This window comes from Pseudopipra pipra, chromosome 19 (assembly GCF_036250125.1).
Source record: "Pseudopipra pipra isolate bDixPip1 chromosome 19, bDixPip1.hap1, whole genome shotgun sequence".
NCBI lineage: Eukaryota > Metazoa > Chordata > Aves > Passeriformes > Pipridae > Pseudopipra > Pseudopipra pipra.
Window position 1 is genome coordinate 9,690,895 of NC_087567.1, and position 15,194 is coordinate 9,706,088.

Consider the following 15,194-nt stretch of genomic DNA (forward strand, 5'->3'; position numbering starts at 1 on the left):
TGAAGGGAAATACTCCATCAGTGGCTTTAACACCCCAAGATCTGACCAAGGCACACAGACCCACAGTGGTCATAAATGCATATAAAACCTGAAAGGTTCCAAAATGAGCTGTTTACCTGTTACTTCCAGTTTTTCACCAATGACTTCAGCTTTCAGGTAAATCCTTCCCCTTTTCTCTGTGTGGTCCATGCCACAGAGGCTGGGGACGTTTATCACACATTGCTTATGAACGTTCATGTCACAGGCTGTGGAGACAAAAATGGTTCAGACACCCATGAGGAGCCAATAATTATGATCACACTGCAAACTCAGAGCAAAGTGAAAGTTAAGACTAAATGCTTAATTGTTGGCCAGACTTTCAGATCACAGCTGGGTGGTTTTCCACCCAATAACGTGGCTACATCTTACAATACATTCTGCAGAGAATAAAATAATCTACTTCAGAAATCTGAACATAACCATTAATGATGTGCAAGGGAAAATAAAAGTGAAGATGGAATAAAGACTTGCTGGGAATATGACTAAGAAAACAGAGCATTCACGTCAGCATCCCCAACGAATGTGAGTTTAAATTGATTATTAGATTTTTCTAGCAGGACACTTCCAATACAAAATAAATACAAGGAAAATACTGGACCCTGGCTATGAACTGAACTGAATTTTCAGTCTTTAAGGGTGTATTCAAGAGGCTTTCTCAAAACTGCCACAGCAAAGGCTCTTCAGCCACATCAAGCTGAACGTGCTGTGTTCTCAGCAGCAGAGGTGATTTTCATTAGTAGATCATTATAGTACTGAAATATCCACTTGAAATATAACAGGACTATAAATAGCTGACATTTGAAACACAGTTTTCCACAGAAATGAAGTAAGAGGCCGTTACCCAGGGTTTCCACTTACTTTCTAAAACCCTCTTTTGGTAACACAGAAAACCTTCACTTACTGTCACACTTCATCCCTTGGTGCAGGAGCCCATAAAGGAGGGACCCACAGTGGTCACAAAAGGTGGGGCTCCCATAGGTGTGGATCTTAAATTTGTGCTTGCTTCTGGGATCCTGGAGGGAAGAAAACAGACAGACATCCTCAAGTCATAAAAAAATACCAGCGACACACCTTTAATATATCACTTCAAATACCAAAACCTTTCCAGCTCTGCAGCTTATGCTGCAGGAAAATACATTTGATTGTGTAGCTTGTTCCTGACCCTCAGAGCAGTACCTGCATTGGCACAGGCACATCTGCCTCAGTTCTTAATTTTCCTCTGCTTTGGTGTTGTAAGAGTGAGTCAGCTCAGAGAACACAGCCTTGTTCCATGATTTATCTGCACTAAAACTTCACTTACTGACTGCACAAGTACATAAAGTTTAATGACAGTGTTCAGCCCGTGGCTGAAGTGTCACAGACTGTCTGTCTGTTTACAGTGTGTCCTTGTCACCACACAAAATACAGCAGGGAAATAACTGTTCATGGGCTGTTCTGAACCACAGTCAAAGGGCTGGAAAATCAGCATCTTACAGAGGGGATCATCTCGAAATGCTGCAACTTTATAATCTACACTGTAAATGGAAGGGAACAACTTCTAACTTGACATGCAGTAAATGTTTTACAGACAATGCTGTTCCCATCTAATTATTGAACAGAGAAACTTATAAAAAGAACATTTTAGCCACCAGTAGCTTGGAAATGTTTCCTAATTTAGAACCAGTGAAAGGGAATACGCTCAAATCAAAAATCCAAAGAATTTTGCTGTTCCTCTAGGGGTAGAGATCCTCTCTGGAAAACCCAAGACAGTTATATAAAAGGAATAAATCACAAATTCAGTATGTTCACCCATCCCACACACACCAGGCTGGAGATGTGCAGAGCTCAAACAAAGGGGGTAACATCCCTGTCCTGTGCACATCCTCTCCATCCTGATATCCCTCATGGCCATTTCCAGCCCCAAATGTATTTTAGTCACAACTACCACTGCCCAGTCTTGATCAAGAGTTGGGAAGAGCAGCAATTCTTCATTAGAAAACACACTGGGGTTTGAAATGAATCCTTGCTAACATTATTTTCAGAAAGATCACGGAAATCATTAAATGCCAGGTCTAAAACATCCTCGACGAATACACAGCTGCAAAATGAGACATGAAAATGTTTTTCTTCTGATTACATTTTGTATTAATGTGCCTTTATATTGGATAAGAACTATTAAACTCTCTAACAAATATACTGATTTTTAAACTTCACCTGCCAATCAAAAGCAAAGCCCAGCATGTAATCCAAGATGGAAAACCTGGGGGCTCTGTCTTCAAAAGGCAAAGATTCCTCCAGTAAAAGCATTTTCTCAAGAAACCTGAGAACTTCTAACAGTAATTATCATAAAAATAGGACTATGAGAAGGCAAAATCTTGCCTTCATATTTTAATATTTTGCCATCTTACTCTTCGTGAAGGTTTTTTGTGTTTTGGGAGCATTCTGCATGTGAAATCATTCTGATACTGATTCCAAGTTTTACAATGAATCTATAACCATTATTTTTTCACTGCACAGGAAGAAATTGTACAGCATCCAGGATAACAAGTAAAGACTTTACATTAGGAATTCAAATGGAGACTATTTCAATAGCTCTGCCTGTTACACAGCCCGAGATATGAAATACAAGCTGCTAACAACCGTATTTATTTAGTAAACACAGCTAACCCACATGGAGTGACATCCAGGGCTCCACAGAACATCTGTTTCATTATTTATTAAAGATATAGCAAAGGGCCTCGTGGCACAGGGTCATGGGAACGTTGTTTTACAAAAGGGTTCTCTGATGGCTCTTTGACTATATGATTCCAAACAATTTAAACCACAGTTGGGAAGCAAATTCTTCCTTAAATTGTTTTGTTTAGAAGACAGGAGGGGACTTGTTGCCTTATAAATATACCCACTTAAACATTACTCTGGTCAGCACATCTGTGGCTGAGAAGGACAAAAGCTTCCAAGAATGACACTGAATAAACAGAGTTTTAAAGTTGTGTTTAACCTCTGATGGAAGTGGTATTTATGAGTATAAAGTAAATGATACAGAGGGGAAATTATCATAGTGAATGTCTATTAAATACATTGAGCCTGTATATTCTCCTGAAATGATATAACACCACCAAATAATTTCACTCCAAACAACAGGATATCCATGTAATTAAGTTAAGCAGGGGGGTGTGTGGCTAAAAAACGTTGTGACATGTAAGGACAGCTCTGCTGCTCTCACCACAAAGCAACACGAGCTCATGTGCTCCTGTGCCTAATTCAGTGTGACTCCAAAATGAAATAAAAACAGTCACAGGAATAAATAAATTGAGTTGAATCAAACTTTGGAGTTGGCCCTGCATGATTCGTTATATGTAATTTGAATCATCATTTGCTTTCTATAACGACTGTCCCTTTTCTATCCCTATAGGAAAGTCCCTACTGCAGGATGTTTCAAATGAAAAATTTATTATGAATTAATTTTTTAAAGGAGCAGCAAGTAAGTTCTGACTATTATTAGTTATTATTCTCTATGCATGAAGTCATTCCAGGCAGAGCATAATATAAACAGGACAGTGGAAAACAGTACCAAAACTACTCCTGAACTGGAAACTTTGTAGAATATCCCTTTCAAAATCCCTTTAATACATCTACATAGAAGAACCTAAAAAACATTTAAAACCTACAAATAAGAGAGTGCACTCTTCATCAGTATTTAATCCTATTTTCTGTTTCAGTCCTATGTTTTTTGATTTTTTTTTTTGTAAATTGAAGTATAGAGGACAACTTTATTTTGCCACCAAGTCTGAGACCATCTAGAGAAAGCCAAGAGATCACTGCTACCCATCACAGATGATAAAACCTTTTTATCTTATTCTTATATTAACAGGGATTTTTCATGCACTTACAACTACCCTTGAATCTATAGTTTGCATTTTAATTACAAGCAATCATATTAATAATAATTAGTGCATTGCCAGTACTAATTACTTACACTAACAGCAATTATTTTATTAGTTGTTAACACTTCCCAGTGTTAAATATGCATTAAGGGACTTATGTGAATCATAGAGGAAACAGCATCATCTTTAGTACTTTCTGGCTAAAGGAAAACTATGGAGCTAAAGGAAAGCTCCTGTAAATTTTCTTCAAATATGCCCTTTTCATCGATGTAAACTTTCAATAATTCCCAAAGCAGAGCTGGCAGTCCCGTTTCATAGTAAACACAGGGAGCCAAGCCAGGATATGACAGATGAACTGCCAAATAATGGCTGCTATTTGCAAGAGAATTGAACTTTGCACTAAACTTGGCATAGATTAATTGTGAAACTCTAAAGGGAAAACCCACTTCTGCTTCCAAAACCCGTCAAAGTTATGGAGGGGGAAAGTGGCAATGGGAAAGCAATGGGAAAGCACTTGTTAAGCAGTGATGAATGATGTGCTCTATTAAAATTCATGTTATTTTCATGCTAAAAAGTGAATTCTGGGCTATGTTAAGACAATCCCCCATTTTGGTAAGTAGAACTGAATGCAATACAGCATAATTAAATGGGAAAGGAAACTGGGCAATCAATAGTAGTGACGTTTAAATATTTGTCTTTGAAAAGCCCTTAAACTGGCAAAAATCTGGCCAGTGCTCTGCAATTCGACTGCTTTAGAACAGGCTGGGTTTCAGAGCCTGTAATGACATATATGGGTGCAGCATCCCTTTAAAGACAAACAGAAACTGGGCATCTACAGCCCACACAGCTCTGAAAAAATCAGAATATTATTCATTAGTCTCAAAGCAGAGACAAGGTTGCACAGAGAGGGGCAGGGCCAGAGTCCCAGTGAGCAGGAGATCTGGGCTGCACGAGGTGGAACTATCCCCAAAAACGGAGCAGAAACCTTTAAAAAACATAAATCATGAGTTTGCAGAAGTGACTCCCCCAACCAAGCCAGCTTTGGGTCTGCTCGAAGGAGTTCCTGGAGCCGGGCAGGAATCGAGGCAGGAATCCAGGCAGGAATCCAGGCAGGAATCCTGCTGCACTCCAGCAGAGGGAAGCAGAAGAACACGGAGGCATCTCCCCAAACCACATGTTTGTCCCTCTGTCTACTGCCCACTGCAGCAGCACTGCCACCATCCCTGCCCCTGCCTTTGTTTAGCACAAATGAATCCATTCCCTTTGTTGGAGAGCCATGGAAAGCACCCCCTGCGAGGAGCCATTCCATCATTTTTGTGGCTCAAAGGCAGGGGTGTGCAATAATTGAAAGCTCCTGGTTAACCAGCAGCACATGTCAAACTGTGCTTTAACACATCACAAACCAGCTTATGAGCACTGCATTTCGGAATTCATTCCAAGAGCTCCCTTTTGATTAGGATTTTATTCCCCTTGATAGCAACACTGAACCCGCTATCATTTTGCAGCCATTAAATCACCACGTTGCTTTTAAGTATAAAATATGCAAAAAAACCCACTTTGGGTGCTGTTGCACCAGTGGAGATTTTACATTCCAAGCACATCATATCATCCCTTGTCTTTTCATAATATACAACTTGATGGTATCACCAGCTGTGTCCCCAGGAACACGGATCCACCCTGTCCTGGGCTGATCCCACAGCGTGGGCAGCAGGGAAGGGGGGATTCTGCCCCTCTGCCCCCCTCAGGAGAGACCCACCTGCAGAGCTGCCTCCAGCTCTAGGGTCCAACAGCAGAAGGATGTGGAGGTGCTGGAACAAGCCCAGAGGAGGCCACGGAGATGCTCTGAGGGCTGGAGCCCCTCTGCTCTGGAGCCAGGCTGGGAGAGCTGGGGGGGCTCACCTGGAAAAGAAAAGGCTCCAGGGAGACCTTAGAGCCCTTTCAGTGACTAAAAGAGGCTCCAAGAGAGCTGGAGAGGGACTTTGGACAAGGGATGGAGGGACAGGACACAGGGAACGGCTTCCCACTGCCAGAGGCCAGGGTTGGATGGGATATTGGGAAGAAATCCTTCCCTGTGAGGGTGGGGAGGCCCTGGCACAGGTTGCCCAGAGAAGCTGTGGCTGCTCCATCCCTGGAAGTGTCTAAAGCCAGGTTGGACGGGGCTTGGAGCAACCTGGGCTAGTGGAAGGTGTCCCTGCCTGTGGTAGGGGGTGGGACTGGATGAGCTTTTGTTTAGTTCTTAGGTTAAAAGGTGTACAGGGAAAAAACCCTTAAAATATCCAAATTACTTCACTTAGACAAAAGAAAAAAAAAATTCCTAAACCTCAGTAGCATGAACTGTGGTACTGCTTGTGTTTCTGTTGAAAACAGGGGTGACCATACATTCCATATATGCAAAAAAAATCCAAATTGTTACAAGAGATAAGAGCTCACTGTTCCTCCTCACCAGCCCCAGAAGACTGGCAGGTGTTTTCCTCACTTTAATACTCAGCCTTTAGACATTTCCTACTGTGACAGAAACACTGAATCCTACATCTTTTTCTGTCCCCCCTCCAAATGTCTTTAAAGTATGGATTGCAAGGAACTCTGCTCCAGCAGATCAATGAAACCGCTGCAATTTGTACCGCACATATGTCACTTAAAATAGGTTTGACTTCCCCAAGCAAATATCAAGTTAATAAAACATATTTAAGAAGAACCAAGCGTGGTTTTCTCTCCACAGAGCCAAATCCCACATTCAACCCACGCTCTCCTTGGGCAAATTTCTGTTTCAGTTATGAAAGTCTCCAGAATCCAGCTTTTCTAAACACCTTCCAAGCAGCAACCACAATATCCAGGACCCCACTCAGACCCATGTCTGTTTGAGACACTTTCTTCTGTTTGCTGTTTATTTTCCTACTGAGATAACAAAACTATTGGTTGGTGACTTATTTGCTTGGCACCTTAATTTGAGAAAGCAGCTTCAACCTCGAGGAGCTGCAAGAGCCAAGGGGCCAAATGCTTCTACTGGAAATAACTTCCAGGACTTAAAATACGGTTCCTGTGATCAGAACTCAGGAGCAAGAACAGTCAAAACTCCTCGTGAAACTGGTCACCAGCTTTGTTCTTCCCTGGCTGAATGAGACTGAAAGCAAAGGCAATCTGGAGACTCTTGGGAATGATTAGGACAATATCACTTTTTAAAAACAAATTATCAAGTGCTTAAAGCCTGTTTGATATTTCACCTCTCACAGCCACAGCATAGGGAAGTAGAATTAAAGCTAAGACTTTTACTGGCTGAAGAATCAAAAATATCACAGGGGGGCTGAGGGTGGATGGGACCTCTGAGACCCCCGAGCCCAAACCTGGCTCAAAGCAGGGCCCACTACAGAGCAGTCGGGTTTTGCAGATGGTCATGGGGTTACTCCTCCCCAGCAAGATTCCATGGAGCTCCAAATCTACCTGCCAAGCACCCAAAAAACATCTCCTACAGGTTGAGATATGGCTCCTAAGAGCTCCTTCCTGCAGTGGAGGAGGAGAGGAATGACATGGCCAGGATGCGAAATCACACACGGACTCTTTCCAGGAATCCTACCTCCAGGCAGGATTTGGAGTGTCAGTTTTTGTTTGGAATGACTCAAAGGAATAATTTGGACAAAGAATTCATTCATTCATTCATTCAATGCACTGACATCTGCAGGATGGGAAACCCTAACACAGTGGTAGGTGTTCAGAGCAGAAGTGGATTTTATTCAACTCCACAACAGCAGTGTAAGGGAGTGGTGGGATAAGAAAATGAAGACTAAGGAAAAATACAGGTAATAAAACCTATTAGGTAATTAAACAGGTAATAAAGACATTAGTCTTTAAGGTTGTACAACAAGGATGCAAGGGAGGAGAGAAGAGATGGGCTCTAATCCATGCCGGATTTCAGAGATAAGGGAGGGAAGGAGCCCCGAGCTCCTGCACACACTGCTGTGCAAACACTGCTGTGCTCCTGGCAGACCTGCAGCAGCACCTCTGGAAGCAGCTGCACTACAGCAAGGTCAAAATACAGCCCATTCCTGCCAGGGTTCAGGGGTAGGAATGACATTCAGAAATGAAGACTGACTCTGAAGTGCGGTAGAAGAAAAGCCTTTCATGATAACAAGTGACAACCCAGCTAAAAATAACAACAAAAATCTCTTTTCCCGTTGCTGTTACTAAGACCACTTCTATTCCTTATTGCTCTGAAAAGAGTTAAGAGGGTTCACAAACAGAAAAAAATTGTATTTAATTAAAACTAACAAATTTCAATCAACTGTTTCTTCTCTACACTTGTATAGAAAGAGGACAACTTGAACACGGTTCAAAAATGATTCAAAGGCCAATTTTTCAGTCCCCTCCTGGAATTCACAGTAAATTATTATTTTTAATTAAAAGAAACAGGTGGTCATTGAATAAACTGCTTTTGATTGCTGCCTTTTGTTCCTGTTCTTCTTGTATAGAATAGAACTGATTGAGTTGGCAAAGGGAGAAAGAAGATCTGCATGACTGTACTCCCAGGGATTTGTAATTTCCTAATTACTAGAAAGACAGATAAATTCGGAAGGGACTTGGTGTTTACTGGCTGTTTTTTCTTCATTCTTTTTTAATGAAGAAACTGCAGGATAATTACCCAAAGTGCATAAACAAAAGATCCTGTTAGAAAATGATTCACGAGCAGGAGAAACGGAGAAAGATTTTGTTTCAGACACAACTTAACATCACATTACCATGTGGAAATCATTTCAATAAAGACAAAGTCCAGGGATCTGGATTCAAAAGGAGTACTAGAGAGACACAGCTGCATATGGCTTGCTTAAAAACCCTAATTTATTAGTTTTAGTATTTTGTCATTTGTTAATTAATTTGTTGAAGATGCACTTTTAGACACAGAGCATCCTTTACACCTTGAATGCCTATTAAAATATATAGGCATTAAAATATATTAAACAGATCATCTGGAAAAAGTAATTTTAACAAATTCCTGCTGTATAGGAAAGTTTTGATATTGAGAGGTACAATATGGTGAATTGTTCAGGATTCCAGTTACATTGTAGTTTCTGTGCTTCCCAAAGGAGCTGCAATGTGGGTGGGTGCAGTGCATCATTAATGTAATAAAGGATTTAACACCAACAGGTAATGTTGTCTGTTGTCACTGTGTGACAGCAGGTTGCAAGAGAATTATTTTACATTAACATAACAATAGTTCCTCATCAGTTCCTAAATATTTAAATATATTTCTGTACAATATCTCCTCATCAGTTCTTAAATATTTCAAAATATTTCATTACTGGCCAACTTGCTCATGCTAGACATGATATTACTTATTTTTTCCCCCCATTACCCTCAGCTGGAGCTCATAATATCCTTTCTTTCAGTCACTGAAAGGGAAAATGGAATGAGAAAGGCTGAAAAGCAACTTCACCTGAAATGCCCTATTTCCCTGTAAGAGCAGCGACCCCGAGGGCAGAGGTATCAGGTCAAGCAATCCAACATCTGCTGTCATTTGAGCACTGCTCATACAGGGAAGTGGTACATATTTATCCAAGAATAAGGGGGAAGCGGGAATGGCTCCAGACACCCTTTCAGAAGCAATTACAGCCCAAAGTCGAGTTCACTGTTGGCACTTCAAGGCTTCAAAAAGCCTCTTTGTGACCCCAAACTTGCTGAGTGCTGACAGAAGCCAAAACCCAACGAACTCAAGCTCCTATTTGTAGAGCCAAACCTGCCCTCAGTTAGTTCTGTCTAAGGTGGTTTGAACAAAGGTCTTGGCAATGTATGAAGTGATAGATTTGAGCACAGAGCCGTGAGTTGAGTTGCCAAAAACATCCCCGAGCGAAGGAGCAGCGGCGCTACGAGCGCGGAGAAGGGAGGCAGTTTGCTGAGCTGCTGCTCTTCCTCTGAGCTAATTCAATATGCAAGGCCCTGAATAATAACTGGTTTACATTTCCCACACCTCCGTTTTCCCCTCTAAAATGGTGAGGAACCCACCAATTTATAAAGGCACACCTTACTTGTTCTCACTAAAGCCTTCTGCACCTATTTAGGCAGCACCTTCTCTTCTCCCCACCTCCCACTGCAGCAGCTGCACGCTCCAGCACACTTCCCAGGAAAGACACTTCTATGTCTGGATGTATTGCTACCAAACAGGAACATGCAGTATCCATATATACAGCAGCATATGGTTCAAAATCTGCAGCCAACCCCACTAACTACTGTACAGATTTGTTTGTGGAAGCCGAGCCCTGCGGGAGGGGGTTCCCTGCACAGCGAAAAGGAAATCCAAGGAGAGGTTGGTCTGTCCCAAGGAATTACACAGAATCGTGGAATATCCTATGATACACACCCCAGAGCTCTGCTTCTCTCCTTTACCTTTAGTTCAAGTGAAAACTGACACGCACATCCTTGTGTTTCTGGACACACTCACTGGAATCTTGCACTGATACCTGTAAATCACATCCAAGCTAACAAATGCATTTAAAAATTTTCCCGTCCATTACAAAATGACTCATTTGTTTATTCTGGTATAATGGCAAAACTGTGCTGAACTGAGCAGAAAATCACCGATTTTCGAAAACTCTGAGGAATTTTTGCTTCAAAATCAGTCAGAATTTCACAGCTCAGCCGCTCCCTCGCACAAGAACCTGTGGGCTGTCCTGCTGCTCCCCATTTGACAAACTTTATTAGAGACAGACAAGAATTTGCAACACCCAAGCAAATTGCCTTTAAAGTTACTCACTGAATAATTCATTATTGCCTGATATTTTATACATTGGTTAAGCACCGAGAAAAAGGCAGGAAGGAGGGTAAAATATGCATAATTTAAACAGACTGTCTCATTTCTGTTCTTCATCTCAGTTCTGTCATTTCAGAAGTACCAACATTCCAACCTATAAACCAGGCAGATATGCCACAAAACAGGCAGAAGTTTGCTCTCCAGAGACAAAAAATCCCATGGAATGATTGCACATATGAATTATATAAATGACTGCAGGATTTCCTTCAAATATATTTATCTCCAAATCCACACCTCGGTGTGAAAAACGCTGCTCTCAATAAATCATAGCCAGGATCCCACCATGGAGGATACTCAGGCACAGAGTCCTTGAATGATCTTTTACATTGTATAACCACTGAAACACTATTTATTTCTGCATTGAACAGATGTTTTTTCCATATGTCTAAACAACCCTTCTTCAGAAAAGTAACTCAAGCACATTAGATTTTGCAGACCAAGGAATACAGGCATCAGACTTGTTAGTATTTATAGGACATTTGGTATCTTTTCTACAGCAAATTCAGTATCTTCTCTCTGGTAAAAGTCACTAGCCCTATTCCTCTGAGTAAAATATAAATAGGCAGCTAAGAGGGGATGTGCAAGATGCTCTGACATTAGGTTTTGTGCTCAAGTCCTGACCTTACAATGGCAGAGATCCCAGACAAGCTGTCTAGTCCATAACATTTTTCCATGGCGTTGTAGCAGTTGCTATTTATTAGCTGGTTAAAAACTCAGAAAACAATACTGAAACTTGAAGAAAAAGTTAACAGTACCCAGTAAACCTCCGAGAGAATGACAGGCTTTTAGCAGAGCCTCCTGATTTGCCAGCTTTTGGCAGCTCTGTGTTTTAAACCCCAAACCTGATGCAACTATCAGGCAGAAAAGCGTTTCGCTGTTCCCACAGCTGAGAGCACACTCAGATTAAAAATAAGAACTGACACAAATCTGCTGTCCCTTGGGCAGAATGTGACCCTTTTGAGGTTTTCTAATCAAAAATGTGAATGCAAGAAGGACTGTTGTAATCACACCAGGGCTGGAAGCCCTGGAAGAAGGATTTCCTCACGGCTGCCGTTGCTGTGTTGCTCCGGAGGCTGAAGGAGCCTCAGCTGCTTCACAGCATCAGGAAAGGTCCTCACAGCATTTAGCAATGAATAATAAAATCGATGAATATTTAATGTCTGGCAATTAACTGTGCACTGTTCAAAGGAGGAAAAAGGAAATACAGAAAGGCTTCACCGAACCATTTAGTGACAGTGCAACATCCTCCTCCAGCCTCGAGACCAACCCACAGACAGAAGTTCCAGTAATAAGCCTTTTTCCATCTCCTTCTTTAATGAGAGTGTTTTTCTCGAGGCTGTTGATGGCAGAGGAGCTTCCCAGATTCCACTGAAGGCTGTGGCTTTGGAAGGATGCCTGCACAGAAGCCCTTTGCTGGCAGAGTGCTTCCAACAAAGGGAAGGCGAGTTTAGACTCTGACTTTTTATTTCTCAAGAATCACTTGTGGGTGAGAACAAACCTCAGCACTGAACACCTACACCAGGGCACCATGAACCTCGACAAATACTTGGAATTGGGAACATGAACCAAGGCCAAAATTTCCAACAACTCTAATTGGAACAGTTCTTGAGTTTACAGGTCAAGGAAGACCCTTCAGGGCACATTCCTCTTCCTCCTCTCTGGCATGAGAGGTCCCAGCCAGTGGAAATAAATGGTGTCCTAAATGCTGCTGTGCATGCCATCCATCACTGACAAAGTTCATCCTCCTGAGTGCTACCAGTTCTATTTTACATGGAAAAATGTATATGCAAGAGTAACAGGCAAAAAAAGAGTGAAAAAAGAAATAAAAAGCTTTAACTCTAATAAAAAGAGTAAAAAATAAGTAGTTTTTTTTTTTTTTTTTTTTTTCATTTTCTTAACAAAGGGGAAAAGTTGTGCCATTTTGGCTCTATCCTGGTTTTTGAGGTTTTATTTTTATTTAAGATTCAGTCACTAAACACGTCCTGAGAGTCCCTGCAATGACATCTTTAATTACAGCTGTAATTAATTTGCCAACATGAGGCAAGTCAGGATGGGCACTTGTCTGCTCATTGTATCATGTACCTCTTAGAGTCAGTCTTTAGCTGGGAGCTCTGCAGGCTGACATTTCCATGGAGGAAAGAAAAAACTGGAAAGACCTTCTGTTGTATTCCTAAAAGGTATTACAGAGCAATGTTCATCAGGATTACACAGCAGCATTCTGGAAAATTGCTTGCACGTGTAGCAGCAGAATAAGTGCATTTTTCCTTATCTGCAAGTGATGTAATTTTTTAAAAGAAGAAGAAAAGAAACTGCTCTTCCTCTCTAATCCCAATATACAGATTAACAGAGGCTTTTTCTAGCACTGCCTGCTAAGCCTTTGTAAGGCTGCATCCGAAACAATTATTAAAATTAATCCCAGGTACAAATGGAGTTGCACAATATTAATCTTGCTGAAAAAAAAAATCTGACGTGACAAACATGTAGAAGACTGACATGAGGAGCAAAGGGTGGAAAAAAACCCAGTCTTTGCAAACCAGTTTTGCTAGAACTGGTGATGGGGTCACATGAACATTCCTGCTGTCACTCAGATGTCCATCTTTCCTTCTGTGGTGGCCACCCTGGCAACATTTTGGACATTCACAGCCTACCAGGAAGAAACTGGAATAAAGTCAAGGTATTTCTTCAGTTGAAGGTAAATCTAAATATAAAAACCCGGGAGAAAAATCCCTCCATAATTGACTACCCCGTGTGCACAACATGGAAAAACTGAAATGCAGAGCAAACATCTATGAATTGGCAGCCAGAAATTACATTGTGTCTTCCAGAGTCCTTAAGAAGATTCACTTCATCACAGAAAAGGTCTCCTCATCATTAAATGAAACAAACCCAAGGAAACAATAACACATGCCCTCCAGATGAACTTTCACATTTCAAAGAAAACAAACGGTCCCAGATAATACTTTTACAATGTACATAATCTGAGTTATTAGATGGCAACATAATGCAATTAGCATGACGTGGCTTAATGCTCACATAAATCCTTCTGTTACAGCTGATATTGAGAATTTCATACTGAGGAAAAAATACATTTCCTGCATTGTTCCTCACCGGGCCTTTGGCTTTCGATAAAAAATACATTAAGGGATGAATTTCAAGTTTGCACTGAAGGCTTTATCTGTTCAAAAAAAATAACCACGTCCTGCATCAAGCAGGCAGAGTGTTTTTCTTCCTATTATCCCATGGATTGCATGCCTTGCACAACAGAGCTACAGTTATGGTGCAAAATGTTCTGTAGTCCCTCTGATCCAAGACTAACATTGAGTATCTCTTGATAAGACAGGCATGTGGTAAATCATCCCTTCGGGAAGTGGAGGGGACAGAACATGCCAAGATGTAGGACTGAGCCTCCTGTGACTGCCACAATCCTGATCAGATCCATGGCACGTCCATCAAATTCATGGAGGGGTTGTAACAATAGAAAAAATTTAAAAAAATTACAAAAATAAAATATCTTATTTTTCCCCCTTGCTACAGTGAACATCTTAACCTCTTTCCTATAGTCTGCACATTTCTGTTCAGTCAAGATCACACCTGAGTGCTAATGCCAGTTAGATTTTAGCTGGAACTCCCTACCTTGCCCTTTATGGGATTTATGACCAGCTCTAATGCCTTGAAACAGTCACAGGGACGATGACAAAGCACTTGTCTGCTCCAGCAGACTCAGCCCTTGCAAGTGCTGCAGGAATTTGACCATTTTTGAAGCCAAAACTGGTCGCTGACTTTGCACCTCCCACCCTTCAGATTAATTCCAGACAAATAAATAATGTGGGACAGAACCTATAGAAGGGCAAAGCTCAGTTCAGCCCTCAGGCACAAATCAGTGTTTTACATACACAGATCCTGCCTCATGAATGACACTTGCTCTGCCTGCACTGCAGTGCTGGAGCTGCTCAGGATGAACTGTTTAACCACTCCCTGCAAATCAGCTGTTGGGAAAGGAAGGGCCACACTTTGGAGATCTGATTCAAAGGAGTTACCTGGGAATGTGGAACATCCCTTCGTTACAAGAAAATGATAGAAACACGAGTCTCAGAGGAGATCAGGTCCATGAAAGGAAAAGTTCCTTCTGATTTATCTGGTGCCAGGAATACCACCACCAACACCCACGGTGCCTTTCCTCGTTCCTGCTGTCACTGGGAGCAGCACCAACCCCCCTGTGCCCTGGGGACGAGGCAAAAGGCTCTGATCCACTGCAACAAGGGCTTATTCTGACAGGCAATCAAAGCAAAATCCAATTCAACTCCCAAGCCAGGAAGACTTTTCCTGCACTTTTGCCCATTCCTTTATTGCTGTGCCTTAAGACTCTCCCCCAGTGGACACAGCATTGCAGCAGCGCCCCATTTAGCATTAACCAACCTGCCCTGGGTTACTGGGGGCAAGGTGACAGAATTCCAAACCACAGGAAACCCCAGAGCTGACTGTGACTCACTGAACCT

At 41.7% G+C, this 15,194-nt stretch overlaps 1 protein-coding gene across 3 annotated transcripts in view; it reads right to left on the reverse strand.

The window, feature by feature from the left end:
* Positions 1-15,194, reverse strand: part of PRKCA (protein kinase C alpha) — a 145,611-nt gene that overhangs the window by 55,189 nt on the left and 75,228 nt on the right. For all 3 annotated transcript variants that reach the window (XM_064676097.1, XM_064676096.1, XM_064676098.1), the window contains exons 4-5: positions 941-1,052; positions 117-245 (exon numbers count right to left, since the gene is read on the reverse strand). In XM_064676097.1, coding sequence (XP_064532167.1) covers positions 117-245; positions 941-1,052 — 241 coding nt within the window. The remainder of the gene's footprint in view (positions 1-116; positions 246-940; positions 1,053-15,194) is intronic.